The sequence below is a fragment of the Vigna angularis genome, chromosome 4 (assembly GCF_016808095.1).
Source record: "Vigna angularis cultivar LongXiaoDou No.4 chromosome 4, ASM1680809v1, whole genome shotgun sequence".
NCBI lineage: Eukaryota > Viridiplantae > Streptophyta > Magnoliopsida > Fabales > Fabaceae > Vigna > Vigna angularis.
In genome coordinates this window covers 32,981,308-32,998,527 of record NC_068973.1, presented here as the reverse complement: position 1 = coordinate 32,998,527, position 17,220 = coordinate 32,981,308, and the positions used below count along the sequence as shown (strand labels likewise).

The 17,220-nt window shown below is 35.7% G+C and overlaps 2 protein-coding genes across 13 annotated transcripts in view; both read left to right on the top strand.

Moving 5' to 3' along the window:
• The window catches only part of LOC108330556 (BEACH domain-containing protein B), a 53,395-nt gene extending 43,952 nt beyond the window's left edge, over window positions 1–9,443 (top strand). For 8 of the 10 annotated variants that reach the window (XM_052875860.1, XM_052875861.1, XM_052875865.1 and 5 more), the window contains 2 exons: window positions 6,992–7,762; window positions 8,981–9,443. In XM_052875860.1, the coding sequence (XP_052731820.1) occupies window positions 6,992–7,683 (692 nt within the window). In that variant the 3' untranslated portion in view covers window positions 7,684–7,762; window positions 8,981–9,443. Of the gene's footprint in view, window positions 1–6,991; window positions 7,763–7,842; window positions 8,356–8,442; window positions 8,687–8,980 lie in introns of those variants that run through there. The other 2 variants (XM_052875863.1, XM_052875862.1) reach the window with 2 other exon arrangements.
• Window positions 9,444–10,474: 1,031 nt separating this feature from the next.
• On the top strand, window positions 10,475–16,677 carry LOC108330667 (GATA transcription factor 25). 3 transcript variants are annotated; one of them, XR_008248249.1, is made up of 8 exons: window positions 10,475–10,929; window positions 11,034–11,120; window positions 11,376–11,509; window positions 12,672–12,779; window positions 12,941–13,046; window positions 13,289–13,374; window positions 13,891–13,950; window positions 14,045–14,133. XR_008248249.1 is itself a non-coding variant. In XM_052875870.1 (7 exons), the coding sequence occupies exons 1-7, from the start codon at window positions 10,702–10,704 to the stop codon at window positions 16,224–16,226; spliced, it is 735 nt and encodes a 244-aa protein (XP_052731830.1). In that variant the 5' UTR covers window positions 10,479–10,701; the 3' UTR covers window positions 16,227–16,677. The 3 variants fall into 3 exon arrangements, 2 of the variants coding, with proteins under 2 accessions (XP_052731830.1, XP_017420664.1); XM_052875870.1 differs by lacking the exons at window positions 13,289–13,374; window positions 14,045–14,133 and adding an exon at window positions 16,215–16,677 and having other exon boundaries at window positions 10,479–10,929; XM_017565175.2 differs by lacking the exon at window positions 13,289–13,374 and having other exon boundaries at window positions 10,483–10,929; window positions 14,045–14,372.
• Window positions 16,678–17,220: the final 543 nt, after the last annotated feature.

Sequence of the window (17,220 nt, the reverse complement as noted above, 5' to 3'; positions counted from 1 at the left end):
ATTAAGGAAAGCATTTTTGACATCAAGTTGGTGAAGAGGCCATTGGCGAAGAGCGGCCATGGCAATGAATAGGCGAACAGAGGTCATTTTTGCCACTGGAGAAAAAGTATCACCATAATCCAAACCAAAAATCTGTGTGTAGCCTTTGGCAACCAATCGAGCTTTCAGACGATCAATAGTGCCATCAGGGCCAACCTTGATAGCATACACCCACTTGTAACCAACAACAGACTTTCCAGGTGGTAATTGGACAAGCTCCCAAATTCCACTTTTCTGTAAAGCACTTAATTCATCCAGCATAGCTTGACGCCAGCCAGGATGAGTTAAGGTATCACCCACCGACTTGAGAATTGACACAGAAGAAATAGAGGAGAGACATGTATAAAAAAATGGAGATAATCTGTGGTAACTAAGAACAGTATAATGGGGGGAAGGGTTACGGGTAGAGCGTATACCTTTACGGAGGGCAATAGGCAGATCATACTCATTTGCTAGAGCCGGAGGAGGCATAGGAGGCGGCACTGGAAGTGAGTCATGAGGGAGACAATTGCGGCGACTATAAACCTGAAGGGGTGATGGTGAAGGACGATCCTGTGGTGAATGAGAGTCTAAAGAAGGAGGAGACAAAATGGGTGGTGAATGAGGGAAGGGTAAAAACACTTATAGCCCTTTTGTGACCGTAGAAATCCTAAGAAGACACATTTGTGAGACCTAGGACATAACTTATCAAGACCAAGACTAAAATCATGAACAAAACATGTAGACCCAAAAACTCTAAGAGGTAATGGATGTAGAGGTCTTGAGGAAATAAGATAGAATGAGGGATTTTGTTATCTAGGACGGAAGATGGCATGCGGTTTATAAGATAACATGCCGTGAGAACTGCATCACCCCAAAAACGTGAGGGTACTTGACCATGAATTAGAAGAGTACGAGTTGTTTCAATAAGGTGTTTATTCTTGCGCTCAGCCACCCCATTTTGTTGAGGGGTATAAGCACATGAGGTTTGGTGAAGAATGCCATGAGAAGCCATAAAATGTTTAAACGGTTGAGAAAGGTATTCACGGCCATTATCACTGCGTAAATTTTGAATAGAAACCCCAAACTGTGTTTTTATTTCATTGAAAAATGATTGGAAAATAGGAAAGTAGTGGACTTTAAGCCTAACTAAACCCCACAAAACCGGCTTGTAAGGTGAGGTTTGCATCTCACTTATATATTATAAATTGGCCTTATCTCTAGTCGATGTGGGACTTCCAACACACCCACTTCACGCCGAGGTATAGACATCTCGTGCGTGATAGTAGAAATTGGGTGGTCCGATAACGGCCCGATAGCAGGTGAAATAGAAGAATTGAATGTCCACTTAGAACTCGCTAGGATAGGCTTTAACCATGGCTCTGATACCATGTGAGAAATAGAGAAGATTGGGAGAAAATATCCCTTGTGTCTTTTGCATACACATAGGATAGTTTATTTATATTAGAAAGTGGGTTTTTAAGCCTAACTCAACCCCACAAAACCGGCTTGTAAGGTGAGGTTTTCATCTCACTTATATATTATAATTTGGCCTTATCTCTAGTCAATGTGGGACTTCCAACACACCCCCTTCATGCCGAGAAATAGACATCTCGTGTGTGATAGTAGAAATTGGGTGGTCCGATAACGGCCCGATAGCGGGTGGAATAGAAGAATAGAATGCCCACTTAGAACTCGCTAGGATAGGCTCTAACCTGGTTCTGATACCATATTAGAAAGTGGGTTTTTAAGCCTAACTCAATCCCACAAAACCGGCTTGTAAGGTGAGGTTTGCATCTCACTTATATATTATAATTTGGCCTTATCTCTAGTCGATGTGGGACTTCCAACAATTTATAATGTAAGATATGGGCCAATGCCCTTAATACAGAATGGACTAAGCCCAATTAACAGAAACACACATCTTAACATCTAACAGGCTTGATTTTTCATAGACTGTGAAGGTTCCTCTTTTGATTATAATGTTGCAGTGATTTTTACTGATGTCCTCCATGTGAAATTTTGACTAAAACAACCAAGTAGAAGCACTTGGGAGTATGTTGCTACCTGTGATCAGATTTTGGGATCACCAGTGAACCCTTCTACAACTTCCACACTCCTCCGTATTCTCAGGAAATAAACACAGAGACACAAACTTCACCTGCAGAGGACAATACTACCTTTGCATCACTGAGTAATAATTATGGAAACTTCGCATGGGTAATTCTGAAAATCATCCAAAAAACATTGTTACCACACTGGATAGACAATTCATAAGTGTTGGAAGCTGCATGGGAAACCCTCTTGTTCACCTAATATTGCTCACACTTCTACACTACTAGTTGATCTACCTACTTGCCAATTTACTAGCAACACTGCTTTGGTGGCACACTCTAGTAATTCTTTTAGTACCTTGTTAGAATGAGAGAGAGAGGCATAGGCTGAATCCCTCATGTGTGTAGAGCACATGGGGTTATGCTGTTATAAATAAGAAAATACAAAGAGATTGGCCTAAGCCCATTACATCTAACACTTCCCTCAAGTTGGTACATATAAATCGTATGTACCAAGCTTGTTACAAACATAATCAATTCTAGGTTCTCGTAATGATTTAGTAAAAACATCTACTAGTTGATCATTAGTATTAGAAGTGGACTTTAAGCCTAACTCAACCCCACAAAACCGGCTTGTAGGGTGAGGTTTGCACCCAATTATAAACTATGAATTGGCCTTATTTCTGGTCGATGTGGGACTTCTAACACAGCCCCTTCACGCCGAGGTATAGACATCTCGTGCGTGATAGTAGAAATTGGGTGGTCCAATAACGGCCCGATAGCGGGTGGAATAGAAGAATAGAATGCCCACTTAGAACTCGCTAGGATAGGCTCTAACCATGACTCTGATACCATATTAGAAGTGGACTTTAAACCTAACTCAATTCCACAAAACCGGCTTGTAGGTTTGCACCCAATTATAAACTATGAATTGGCTTTATTTCTAGTCGATGTGGGACTTCTAACAATTAGAATTAACAAAATCTTGATTTCTCTAGGTACAATCTTCTCTTGAATACAACGGCCATCAATCTCAATATTTTTTGAAGATCTGCCACTACAGAAGTGAATCTCCTATCTAAAGGAGAGCTTGCCCAATTATCATCTAAATAACATATAACTTTATTATGATTGTTGTGTCCATATAACAAACTTTGTCTAGGAGAACCTTTAATGTACTTTAATATAATGACAACATCCCAATGATTTGCATTTAGAGAATTAACAAATTGACTCGCGACACTTACTACAAAGAAAATGTTAGGACAAGTAATTGTAAGATAGTTCAATTGGCTCCCCTGGTTTCCTCCAAAATATCCAATGGATACTTCCTTTGAGAAATAACAATTCCATTGCTGGATGTGCTACCCTAACCCTAAGAAATATTTGAGTTTGCCAAGTTGTTTGGTTTGAAAGTGGTGACAAAGGTGTTCCTTTATCTGTGAGATGTCATGGTGCCTATAAGTACAATATCATCAACATATATTACTAGATTGATACAATGAGAACTCGAGTGACTATTATTAAAATAAAAGAGAGAATGGCATAGGTCGAATCCCTAATGTGTATAGATCACATAAGGTTATGCATTTATAGATAAGAAAATACAAAGAGATGGGCCTAAGCCCACTATATCTAACAATGATAAAATACTAAACGTTCTGCCTCAATGCGAGTCATATCAAATTTGCCAAACCAAGCCCTAGGAAACTTCTTGAGGCTATATAATGATGTGTAGAGACAATATACACTAGAAGACTCATCCTGAACAACAAAATTTGGAGGTTCCTTCATATAAATTTCTTCTTGCTAATCACTATTAAAAAAAACACTTTCTACATTCAGTTGATAAAGAGACCAAAGTCGAAAAGCACCCATGACTATGATTAAGCGAACAGAGGCCATCTTTGCAACTAGAGAAAAAGTGTCACCATAGTCAAACCCAAAACTTTATGTATAACCTTTGGTCACTAGGCGAACTTTGATAGCAAAAATCCACCTACAACCAACAATAGATTTCTTAGAAGGTAAAGGAACAAGTTCCTAAATTGCATTATTCTAAAGAGTACATATTTCATCAAGTGTGGTTTGACACTGGTCAGGATGGGGTAAGGCATCACCTGCAGATTTTGGAATTGACACAGAAGAAATAGACAAAAGACAAATATAAATTGGTGGAGATAACCTATGATAACTCAAACCAATACTATGGGGAGAGGGATTACGGATAGAGCATATACCTTTACAGTGGACAATGGGAAGACCAGATTCAAGTGTTAGAATCGGAAGGGATGCAACAATTGGCACTAGAAGATAGTCATATGGTGGACGATAGGGAGTTTGATGACCATGGTTGATAGGTTTATGAGTATGAAACCTATCTAAACACAACACTAACACACACCAAACAACAAGAAAGATAGCAAAACAGAGTATTCTGTATTAATCTCTTTAGTCTGGACAACCCAAAACCTCCAAGGGAGCCTAATTCCCCCTCCACAGGATAAAAGAGTCCTGTCTATGCAATGAATGTTCAAAAACTAACTATTACAAAGAATAGCCCAGCTCTTTATAAGAGATCTTTTTTCCGCCCCCTAACTGTCAAAACAGTTAGGCTTCATTAACTCTCCTTACCTCCTCATTCCCTCTTCTCTTTTTCTCATAGACTCTCCATATCCTATCAATGGTACACATAAAGAGTTGGTGGAGGCGAGGGATATGTAGGTACACTAGTCACAACAAGAGGATCACATACAACTAGGATAGTGACTTGATAGATGGAGATGTAGTTGAAGGATTAGATAATTGTAGAGAGAGAAAGTACTTACCAGGAAAGAGAAACAACCCTAAAAAATAAAAATAAAATCCAACAAACTCTAATTAAGATGAAAGTTACAAATCCCGAAAAAGAATGCAGAGACGAGTCTAACCTTGGTGGTTGTTGTGGGAAGTGACAACGGTGGCAACGAGAGTTGGGGTGGTGCATGCAGGCGTGTCACAGCTTCGACCGCCTCAATATTTGCAGCTTGGTGGTTGCTTATCTTGGACTATCACAATGGTCGAGGCACAATGGCTACAATGGTTGAAAAAGAAACTACAAACAATGCCAGAAATGACAATAAACAATTTTCAGAAAAACATTTAGCATTGTTGAAGTTCATCGAATGGAGGCAAGAATTAAACCTAGCTCTAGATACTCTTAGAATGAGAGAGAGAGAGAGAGGAATAGGCTAAATTCCTAATGTGTGTAGAACACACAGGGTTATGCACTTATAGATAAGAAAATACAAAAGAAAGAGATGGGCCTAAGCCCGTTACATCTAACATACCTAGTAAGTTCTTTTCTACCTTTTGCTCCTTGAAAATTTCTTGTATTTCACTTCTTAAATATTTTGGCTGTAAAAATATAAACAAATGTTCACCTCTTGTATATCTTAATCAAAGGTTGAGATTTTATCTTCAACATGGACATAATTGTGAATGAAAGAATCTCTTTATTCTAAAATAAAACGGATTTAAATTCAATAGCAAATATATTAGTTAGATTTCAAATAGAAATTTAAGATATTTCTTGGTTACACACGTTCACAATTAAACACAAATGTATACACACACACACATCTACTTATATATTTTTACTTCACTTGTTTTTATCTCTATTTATTTGATCACTAAGTCATAATGTTCTCTTTTTTCTTCTTTTCATCGCACTCTCAAGTGGCTATACAAATAAACATCATATATTTGGTTTATCATAAGCTTTGATATGAGTATTGTTAGAAAGTGGACTTTTAAGCCTAACTCAACCCCATAAACCGGCTTGTAGGGTGAGGTTCGCACCCACTTATAAACTATGAATTGGTCTTATCTCTAGTCGATGTGGGACTTCCAACACACCCCCCTCACGCCGAGGTATATACATCTCGAGTGTGAGATTAGACATTTTTAATGGGTGGTCCGATAGCGGCCCGATAGCGGGTGGAACAATATGCCCAACAAACAACAAATATCGCTAGGATAGGCTTTAACCATGTCTCTGATACCATGTTAAAAAGTGGGCTTTTAAGCCTAACTCAACCTCACAAACCGGCTTGTAGGGTGAAGTTTGCACCCACTTATAAACTATGAATTGGCATTATCTCTAGTCGATGTGGGACTTCCAACAAGTATCTATATTTGCTTTATCATGAGCTTTGATATGATCATATATTTGGTTTATTATAAGCTTTGATATGCTTTTTAATCAATGCTTCAGAAATTACCAAATAAGCATCTTACCTCCCTCACATATCATCCTCTACCCTTTTCTTTTTAGTTGTGCTAGTGCAATATAGTATTATCTCACTTTCCAAAAATATATTTTTTCTACTTCTTACTATAAGAGTGTCTGTGATCCTTGAAGTATTTTCAGAATTTCGTTTTGGTCCTCAAAAAAAAAATATCAAACCTTTAATCTGATGGTAGCATGGGAAGTTAACATAGACGTAAGATAAAATACAAAAGAGTTGAGAAATTTTAGTTTTAGATCTAAAGAAAAATTAAAAATTGTGGAGGTCAAAAGCATATTTAAGGGTATTTAGAATTAAGTTGCTAGTACAAATATACAAAAAAGGGATTATTAATCTGTCTTTTTTAATCACTATAACATGTCTAAAATTATATTTTAGTCAATATCAATTTTAGAATAGTCGATCTCTTCATTTTATTCTAATATATTTGCTTTGCTATTGGTTGACCTATTGAATTGCAAGTTATGTGTATCTGAAGTCTGTACTGGTACTTATTATTTGTTTCATATATATAAATGTTTGATTTGACAACCTTCAGTGCGCTTTCGGTTAACATGTAGTATTGCACTATGATGTTCAGCCTTCTATTTTCTGCTTCTGTCTGACTAGAGAATGGTATTTGTGCTGCAGTTACATCTGATGGAAATATCCTTGCCACTGGAAGTTATGATACAACAGTAATGGTTTGGGAAGTCTTTCGTGGTAAAACCACTGAGAAGAGAATTCGAAACAGTCAATCTGAACTTGCCCGGAAGAATCATGTCATAATTGAAACTCCATGTCACATCCTTTGTGGGCATGATGATATAATAACTTGCTTATATGTTAGTCATGAACTTGATATTATAATTAGTGGATCAAAAGATGGAACTTGTGTATTCCACACCCTGCGAGAAGGTCGATATGTTAGATCCTTACGTCATCCATCAGGCAGTCCAATAACAAAGCTTGTTGTGTCTCAGCGGGGCCAGATTGTAATTTATGCTGATGATGATCTTAGTTTGCACCTGTATTCAATCAATGGAAAATATCTTGCTGCCTCTGAATCCAATGGACGCCTTAATGCAGTTCAATTGAGCCGATGTGGTGAGTTTTTGGTAGGTGCAGGTGACCAGGGGCAAATTGTTGTTCGCTCTATGTACACCCTTGAAGTTGTTAAGAAATATCAAGGAGTTGGAAAGGTTATGACATCTCTGGCAGTAACCCCAGAAGAATGTTTCTTGGCTGGCACAAAAGATGGAAGCCTCCTAGTGTACTCGATTGAAAATCCTCAGATTCGTAAAACTAGCCACAACAAGAATACAAAATCAAAACTGACTTAACACAAGATATAGCAATAGCTTGTAGAAGGTGCATGTGGAATTTTGACAGTTAGAGCTGCCCGCATGATGACTGTTTCAGGTACAGCACTGCCAATATTATGACTATTTGGTTCTTTGTTTTTCCTTTCTCCAATACTTAGTATTTGTTCTTCATTGCAGATTGCTTGATTATATCTATCAATCAAATAAAATTCTGATAGACTACTTCCCAATCATTTTAGTTATACATGATTGGCAATATGTCTATTTCCCGCTGTTCCTTACTGCAATTACTGTCATGTCATTCATTGGCAGTCGTTTCATCTGTGATATGACTGCTGCTCTATAAATTTACATTTCTGCTGCTTCTAATCTCAGCAGTATTGTTAATCGCATTTGATTTTTAAATAATCAATCTCAATTTCATATTAACCGTTTAAGAAAAACATATCAATTGAATTATTGTAATTGATTGTTTATTGTTTATTAGTTGTAATTAGTTAAGGAAGACTTTGTCTCAACTTGTAATTAAACTTGAAAAATCCGAAGTAACACCCATACTACTTGTAATGCACGTTTTGTATATGGTTGATGATGTTAGACAAACTGATACTGCTATATAACAGAGTCTGTTATATCAGTTATGTTTTCCAGTCTTATATATTGAAAGCCTTGTATCGTAGGCTTCTTTTCTCTTCATGAATATAATTCTCTTCTTATCCTTCTCTGTGTTTTCTAACATGGTATTTATAGCTTCTTTGATCTGACCATGGCTTCCAGCTCTCGTTCTTCTTTCACTGTGTACTCCGAAAATTGTTCTGCTCTCTCTCCTTTTCTTCCTCACACCTTCAATACCCCTATATCCTAGAGTTGGATGATGATAACTTCCTTATATAGCAACAAGTTTTAGCCACTGTTCAGGGACTCAACTCACACGATTTTAGGAAGGCCAAGACGTTTCTCTGAAATTTACCACTCTTGATGATGCGCTCAACAATATTATCAATCAAGAATACAACAAGAACAGCTTCCTTTTGTTTGTCTCCTCCCTTCCATAATATAACTCTCTTCTTCTCCTTCTCTGTTTTCTAACAGGTGACAGTTTGTTCTTGAATGTGTCTCTTTATTGAACTTATCGTACTCTAGAGTCTTAATAATTTAAACTTGACTCTTTAAATCAGCTTGCTGTTCAAAACATGGGTCATTCTCTGCATGTGTATCTGTGTGTGTGAATAATCCAAAGTATTTGATGACTGTTCTTAGCAAGTAACATCCAAAATGTACCATGATGTTTCTTATATGGAAATATATTTTACAGGTCTCACAGGTGCAACAACTGACTAGTGACTATATTTGGATTATGCTAAATTGCTAATATCACTAGATGGTGAGATTGTCATTTTCTTCCTTTAGACTGTTTTGAGTATCATTCCCATGAGGTGCTTGTGGATTCCTTGAATGAGTGAGTACCGGCTTTATCTGAAAATAGAAAGCATATCGACTTCTTCACATTGGAATACAAGAACTGAAATTGTCATCTACTTTCTAAACCCCGTGAGCTAATTAGATTCCTGAAACCTGTTTTTTCATGATTTAGATTACATAGAGAAGTAAGGCCTTGGGGGTTTGTCCATACATGTACATTATATTCGTTAATTCATCAATAGGATCACTAGGATTCTTGTGCACTAAAACTGTAGCTGTACTATTATTTTTGGGTTTCTCTGTTGACACTCGGATTGTACAGTCCGGCCTGAAATGCCGGCAAAAGATAACCCTCCACCATGTCGTGTATATGCTGATATTGATCATTTAAGAACCATGAAATGAAATTTAAGGATATCATACCGAGAACAACGGACTAAAAATATCGGCAAACAAAATTTATATCTTGTAAAACAGAACTTTTTGTTTCTATAGTTAAACATATCTCTTAATTCTGCTTTTGCTCTTTCTACTTCTTGCTTACCCGTATCACCCACGGATGGGTCTTTCTTTCTCTTTTTTTTTTATGTTCTTGTTCGTGCCATGATAACTGTTTTATTAAATAAATAAATAAATAAATAAAGCGATTCCTTAGATACAAATTATTATTTTGGAGAGGAACGAAATTATTATTAAAATTAAAATGAAACCAAATTTAATACAGTTTTATATGACATTTTCTTTATCAGTTACACATTTTCTTTCCCGTTGCAAATTGATATATGACAGTTTTAAAAAAGTTAAAAAAATTACAAACTACATATGACATTAAATTAATATCATAAATTTGAGGGTTTTAATCTTAAAAATAATTTACATTTAAGGAATTTATATGTATAATAAAAACAAAACTAAGGAGGACGTTAAAGAAGAAAGGAGACGATGGATGATACTCAAATGGGGAGAGAAGGAGAAAATAAGAAATTACGTTCAATTAATCTCATAAATATTAAAACCAAAACATTAATTAAATAAAAAACACATTAAAAAATAAAAATAAAAATAACTTAAATATATATATATATATATATATATATATATATATATATCAAATAATAACATTAAAAGATGTTATAAAAGATTCTGTGGGACTGGAGAAGAATTTTGTCGTTAATCTAAAAGTAAATTGTAATTTGAAAATTAATGAAATTACAAAAAATTTCTTTGTTTTTATATTTTTATAATAATAGGAGAATTTGAAAAGTATTGCAGTGACACCTCCACATGTTATGTATAAATTTATGGAGGTGATTAATGTAATTTAAATCAAAAGATGGACAACCTCGTAAATATGAAAAGGTTCATGGTCAAATTTTCAGTGTATTTCTTTCTCCCAATCTTTCTTGATAACAATCCAGCGGCAACATCATATTCTCAGACATATTTATAGTTATCTCCACTGTTGTAGCCATCTTTCTTACTCCACCTTCTCTCCCTCATCCAACTGGGTTAGGGTTAGTTATTAGAAGTAGAATTAGGGTTAGGGTTAGTTTCCTTTCCGGCGTAAAATGTGACACTTCCAAAACCCCAAATTCTATCATCCCACCACCAACAATGTACGATCCCATGAACCAGATCGTTCCCGCCGAAGACAACGACGCCTCTGACCAACACATCCATTACAGCTCCCACAGTATAGAAAACGTTGGCGCCATCGTCGAACACGTTTCCGCCGACTCCCTTTACGTTCCACCCCCTGAAATCTCTATCCACGATTCTAGCCAGCTCACGCTCTCGTTTCGGGGCCAAGTCTATGTCTTCGATGCCGTCACACCTGATAAGGCAGTTTCTTGTTTTCTTCTGTTTGCACTCTTTTTCATTTAAATCGCTCTCTTTTGAAAATGAACTGAATTGTATTTCTTTTCGTTGTTACGACGCCGTATCAGGTCCAAGCAGTTTTATTGCTCTTAGGAGGAAGTGAACTAACTTCGGGCTCGCAATGTGCGGAGGAACTATCCCCTCAAAATCATGCGGTACGTTTCATCGTAGAACTTGAAGCTCAGAGAATTTTAAGCCTTTCTTGATAAACTTCTTGAAAATCACTTTTATGTGTAGAATTGAACCTCGATAAGATGGAGTAATCACCTTATTTTTTTGGAGAATTTAAAAGATAAAGCTTCTTTAGAAGTTAAAGGGTATAAGTTGATTTTAACTTATGGTGAAATTTATCCAATTAAAGCCTTTCTGAAGGTATTTTCTGGTTGTACGTTTGTTGATGATGGGTTTAGGGTGCAGCAGAATTTCCTGCAAGATGCAGTCTACCACAGCGAGTAGCATCGTTGAATAGGTTCCGTCAGAAGAGGAAAGAGCGGTGCTTTGATAAGAAAGTTAGATATAGTGTACGTCAAGAAGTTGCACTCAGGTCTGAATCTGATAGTAAGCTTTCTACTTGCAGTTAGAATCTTGAGTTTAATTACCAAACTATTTGCCTTTCTTTTCTTGAACCATTTTTCTTATACGTGTATTGTTGGGTATATTAAATTAGTTATTTGTATGGAAAATAGTCAAGAATAATTGCTTTGAAAAAACTATCATTTCATCATGAATGTATAGGTTTTGTAGTTTTAGTTAGTGATGACATATTCTGAGGGATAGTTATTGATTAGATCGATTGGGCTAATATCAAACTGCCATTATAAAGCAGCCAGCTGAACCGGTATTTTTTTATTTTTTGAGGGACTGGTTCCTGATTTATATTGACACTGTTATGCTATGCTGCAACAATAAATATTGATTCAAGAACATTAATTGTCAAAGAAACTGTTAAATATTTGACGGGTTTTATGAGAAGCATTGTTTTTCACACTCTGATTTTGCTTCTTTCTGTATAAATATAAGCGTGTTTTGGATTCTTGTACTTCACTCCTATCAGGAACCTGGATTTTCTTATTTAGGGCCTATTTTCTGTGCTTTCTTTTCAAGAAAAAACAGTTTATTGATAAAAGGAACTTTAAAAGTTATAATAATTGGATAAGTTTTACCTAAAAAAACGGTATTTTAGTGTTTTTCTCACGAGTTAAAAGTAGCAGCTTCTCAAAAAAGTTTTGAAGAGAAGTTATGTCATCATTAATCTGTTCTTCAAAGTTGAAACAAGTGTACCTGTGTTGAGATATATGCCAAATCAATTCTATTATTCCTCTTTAAATGCATGGTTTACATGAAGGTATTCTAAAATATTAGGATTGAAAGGATTTTTGTTTGCAGTTATCTTACATGTCTACTGGTAGAAGCATCCAATATGACATGCAAGTACAATGGATTTTTAGTAAGAATATTAGATTTTTTTATACAAAACCATTCACGCAAAACATAGGGGATATATGTCATACTGAGATATATGAATTATGTTATATTGTGAAGTATTGGTGCTGTCAAATTAGTGCTATCAAATTCTGAAGCTCTCATCTTTTGAAGGACTATTGAACATCGTCATTGTTCACATTTTATTCTTATTGCTTACCGTTTTAGCTGTTTGACTTTATTTGCTTCAGTGCCTATATCTTACCTTATTTTTTAATGTGTAGGATGCATCGTAACAAGGGTCAATTTACTTCATCTAAGAAACAAGATGGAGCTAATAGTTGGGGTTCAGACCAAGAGTCAGGACAGGAGGCTGTTCAATCTGAAACCTCGTAAGTTTCTTAATGTTACTTATTCAATGTTTAAACATGAATATTTATTTCATCCCGATGTTATTCTGTGACTGACTGGTTTCTAGTGATTAAATTTGAGTCTTGAGACATGCCTTTTGATGTTTTACTATCTCTTGTATTTTATGATTATCAATGTATAGTTGTACGCATTGTGGAACAAGTTCAAAATCCACTCCAATGATGCGAAGGGGGCCCTCTGGTCCAAGGTCACTTTGCAATGCTTGCGGGCTTTTTTGGGCAAACAGGGTAAGCATTTCTTAATATGATTTGTAACCTTTTTTTTGGGCAGGGGATACCTGGCTCATCTTGTTTTCTATTTTTTAGTATGTATACATTCATTTAGTCTAATTGACTTGAGAAAAACATAGTAAGACAAAAAAGAAGTATCATTTGGCTCTCTTTAGATCTCCTTCCCATTCTTTCATCTATTACCTGAATGCTATGGGTTAAAACCCTTGGTAGTTTATGACATCTCTATTATTAATTAGAGATTGGCCTGTTCACTTGTGGGGTGGACGAACCACTCTTTCGTGCCAGATTGGATTTGTAGGAGCAAGTCCCATATCAGCTGGAGGTGAGACATAAATCATTTAAAGCAGAGGCTCTCCCTCATTAGACTGTTATGACATAAGAGTGGACTCTGCATCAAGTCATATTCTCGTACACAGAATTCTCCAATATTCTTCTCTATTGAAAATGCTTAACAGATTTGGGAATTATCTAAGTTGGTTGTTTAATTTTGCAAAGACATTGAAGACCCCTATACATGATTCTTATATTCAGTTTTTTTATGTTTCTTCCGGTAAATTATTTTATTTGATATTTTCTTGTACTGAATCTGATTATCAAAATCTCGGGATGTTCTGTTTATCAGTTTGCTACCATAGTATCGTACTATTTCCTTAGAGACATCCGATGTTAATTTAATTTCCTTTCCCTCCCATTTCAAAGCATGTCAAGGAAGGTGCAACTAAATTCTTTCGAGCATTAAACTCAAATTTGCTCAACTATGAATCTAAAATTTGCTACTTTCAGTAATGTTGAATTTGATTGTTGTTTAATCCAACATTCTGATGCCGTAATTCTGCAGGGCACTTTGAGGGATCTTTCTAAGAGAAACCAAGAACTCTCTCTTGTGCCACTTGAGCAGGTATGTAATGTTTTCGTTTATTATATCAGGTTATCTTTTACTCCTCCGTGTGTTAATAAATGCATATTTTTTTCTCATCTGCACTCGATGACAGGTTGGTGTGGGTAATAATAATGACTTGGACTGTGGGAGCATTATCCCTGCACAACATGACAATCATGTTAATGATAACAAAGCTTTGGTATCTGATCGTTGAGTTTTTCACTCACAGAAAATGCTAGTCTTTTACTGTGACATTCGCAGATTTATAGTAGTCCCATTCAGTTTGACCTATAGAATGTACAGTTTATAGAAAAGTTCTCATCAATACAAGAGGTCTATTCCTATACTCGGATCGGTTGCATCAACTGTTTATCTATGAATGTACAAACTGGACTCGGAAATGGCTTATCACGTACAAAAGATGTCTATTTATATACTCATATCAGTTGCATTAACTGTTTATTTATGAGTATAAAACTGGAATTTTAAAAATGAACTTGATCTCGTTCAGTGATCGTGGTTTTAGTTTAACCTCGTCAACACTAAAAAGTGTCGACCAAATATGGTTTCATAGATCGACGAAATTGGTCGGAACCAAGACAATATTGGAATGTTGAGATTACTAGAAGTAGAAACAAGATCACTAAGAAGCAAGACCTATGATATACTTAAAGAGTTGGGAGAGAAACTAGAATTTTATTATTAGTGTTCTCTTAATCGTGATATATCCTATTATCCTATTTATAAGGGATAGTAGTTCAACATAAAAAGGAAAGACACAGAGTTCCTAAAAAGCTTACTAGAAAAATACATTACATTTCAACACTCTTTCTCAAGCTAAAATATATAGATTATATGCATCAAGCTTGGAACATATAAGTTGATTCTAGACTCCCTTAGATATTTGATCAAAATGTCTTTGAATTGTTCATTAGAATTGCCAAACTTAGTAACAAGTTCCTTGAACAACAGCTTCTCTCTAATAAAATAAGAGTCAATTTCTATGTATTTTGTTCTCTCATAAAACATTGGATTGAAGTCAAAATGTTTTTGAATTGTTCATTAGAATTGACAAACTTAGTAACAAGTTTCTTGAACAACAACTTCTCTCTTATAAAATGACAGTCAATTTTTATGTGTTTTGTTCTCTCATAAAACATTGGATTGAAGGTAAGATAAAGGGCTACTTGATTGTCACAATACAATTTTAGTTGCTTATTTCCACAAAATTTCAATTCTTGAAGAAGTTGTTTGATCCACACAAGTTGAAGTGTAGTTAAAGCTATAGATAGGTATTTAGCTTTTAACACTAGATCGAGCAACAACAATTTGTTTCTTACTTTTTCAAGATACAAGGTTCCCTCTAAGTAAAACACAATATCATGTAGTAAATATTTGACCAATTGGACAACCAACACAATCTACATCATAATATCCTTCGTTATAAGTGTTTCTCTTGTTCTCATACAACAATCATTGTCCTGTGTTTCCTTTTACATATGAGAATGTGAATAACGGCATTCCTTTTACATAGATAAGTTTTCTAACCAACCTTCTATATTTCTCTGGGTATGAAAAATATTTACCTTGATCTCTTATTAACTTTTGATTTGAGTCCATAAGACTATTAATGGGCTTGCAATTTGTCGGGCATGTTTCTTCTAAAATATCAAGAGCATATTTCGTTTGTAAAATGATACACATTCTTTTCAATACCATGTTTAGACGACCCAGATCTTTAGTTTGAAAGTGGGTGAACAAATGATTTTTTAATTGAGTAATTCTAGTGACCTCATTCCCTGAAATAATAATATCACCAACATACACCATGAGATAAACACATTTGTCTGAAGAAGAATAAGCATAAAACATTAAATGATCTGTCTCACATCGTTTTAGTCCAAAATTTTGCATAACCCAACTAAATTTACCAAACCAAGCTCGAGGTGATTGCTTCAAGCCTTAGAGGGATCAACGTAACTTACAAACTAACCTAGACTTCTCTTAAGCAACGAATCGAGGATATTACTCCATGTATATCTTCTGTTCTAGATCGCCATGAAGAAATGCATAAAATTGTCCAACTGGTGAAGTGGCCACTGACGAATGACAATCATTAATAACGGTTGAAAATATTGTTATCTGTGATGTAATTTTGATACTAATGCATCCTTTTCTGCTTAGAAACTTGCTTGGAATCATGTTTTTCTGTTAAGTTGTGTGAATAAGAGAGTTGATGTTGAATTTGATGGTTTTATGACTAATTTGTCTTGTTTTAACAGGAAATGAGATAATATGAAAAGCAAAGATGAAGTGCCATGGAGATGGAGCTTAGAAAGGCCTGGAAAAGCACTAGAAGGAAGGAGTGCTCGAAGCTTGAGCGCCCTTTTTGGAGGCTTGAGCGCAGAAGAGTGTCGCTCACCGTCCGGGCGCCCCTTTTGGAGGCTTAAGCGCAGGGAACCATCGCTCACCGCCCAGGCGCCCTAAGTGGGGCGCTTGAGTGCCAGTGACACGGGCCTGGGCCTTGTTCTGTTCTGTCTTCGCTCTATTTAAAGGACACAGACGTCCTAAGTTTTGTATCTTTGGCTGGAGGAGGGCAACAACACACCCTCTAGAGACGAATTTGGATGCGGGAGCTTCCATCTTCTACTTTTAGGGTTTTTCTATCTCATTCTTCTCCATTGTTCATCTAGTTTCACCATGTCTATGGTGAACTAAACTCTATTTGTTGTTGGGGGATGATGTAACCTTGTGAACTCTCATGTATTTGAATTGATTCTTAGTAACATATGTTTTTTCATTAATTGTTAGAATAATTCATCTGTGCTTATTACATGCTTTGTTTAACTCATTCATAGCGTGATGTATGAATTGCATGAGTGTCAGGAGGTTCCTTACAATTCAGGTTCTTATTGAATTACTCCCAAGAGTAATATTTCTCAGGGATGAGGGTATGAGTCTTGGTTGTCTTAAAGCTCTTAATCTTCACATTTAATTACTAAGAATGCTAGGAATTGCATGAACTGGTGATTAAGGACAAGCTTATTTCGCCGAGGGATCGGGTTTAAGTGATTTAGTGAGTAACATTAACATTAATGCATAAAGAAGAATTCTTACATACATGAGAGGGAACTTGGTGAAATCTAACCCCAACAACATACTCATCTCATGTTAAAAACAACATTCGTTCATCACTAAGCTATTCTGCTATTGATCAAACTGCATTCATATTTAATTTTCTGTCTTTGCATCTGAAACCAATGATCTCGTTTTCTTTAAGTCTTAATT

Coding starts and splice junctions, on each gene's coding strand:
- LOC108330667 (XM_017565175.2), top strand. CDS start 10,702: ATGTACGATCCCATGAACCAGATCGTTCCCGCCGAAGACAACGACGCC. Junction 11,510..12,671: donor CGTCAAGAAGTTGCACTCAG/GTCTGAATCTGA, acceptor TTTAATGTGTAG/GATGCATCGTAACAAGGGTC. Junction 12,780..12,940: donor GCTGTTCAATCTGAAACCTC/GTAAGTTTCTTA, acceptor ATCAATGTATAG/TTGTACGCATTGTGGAACAA.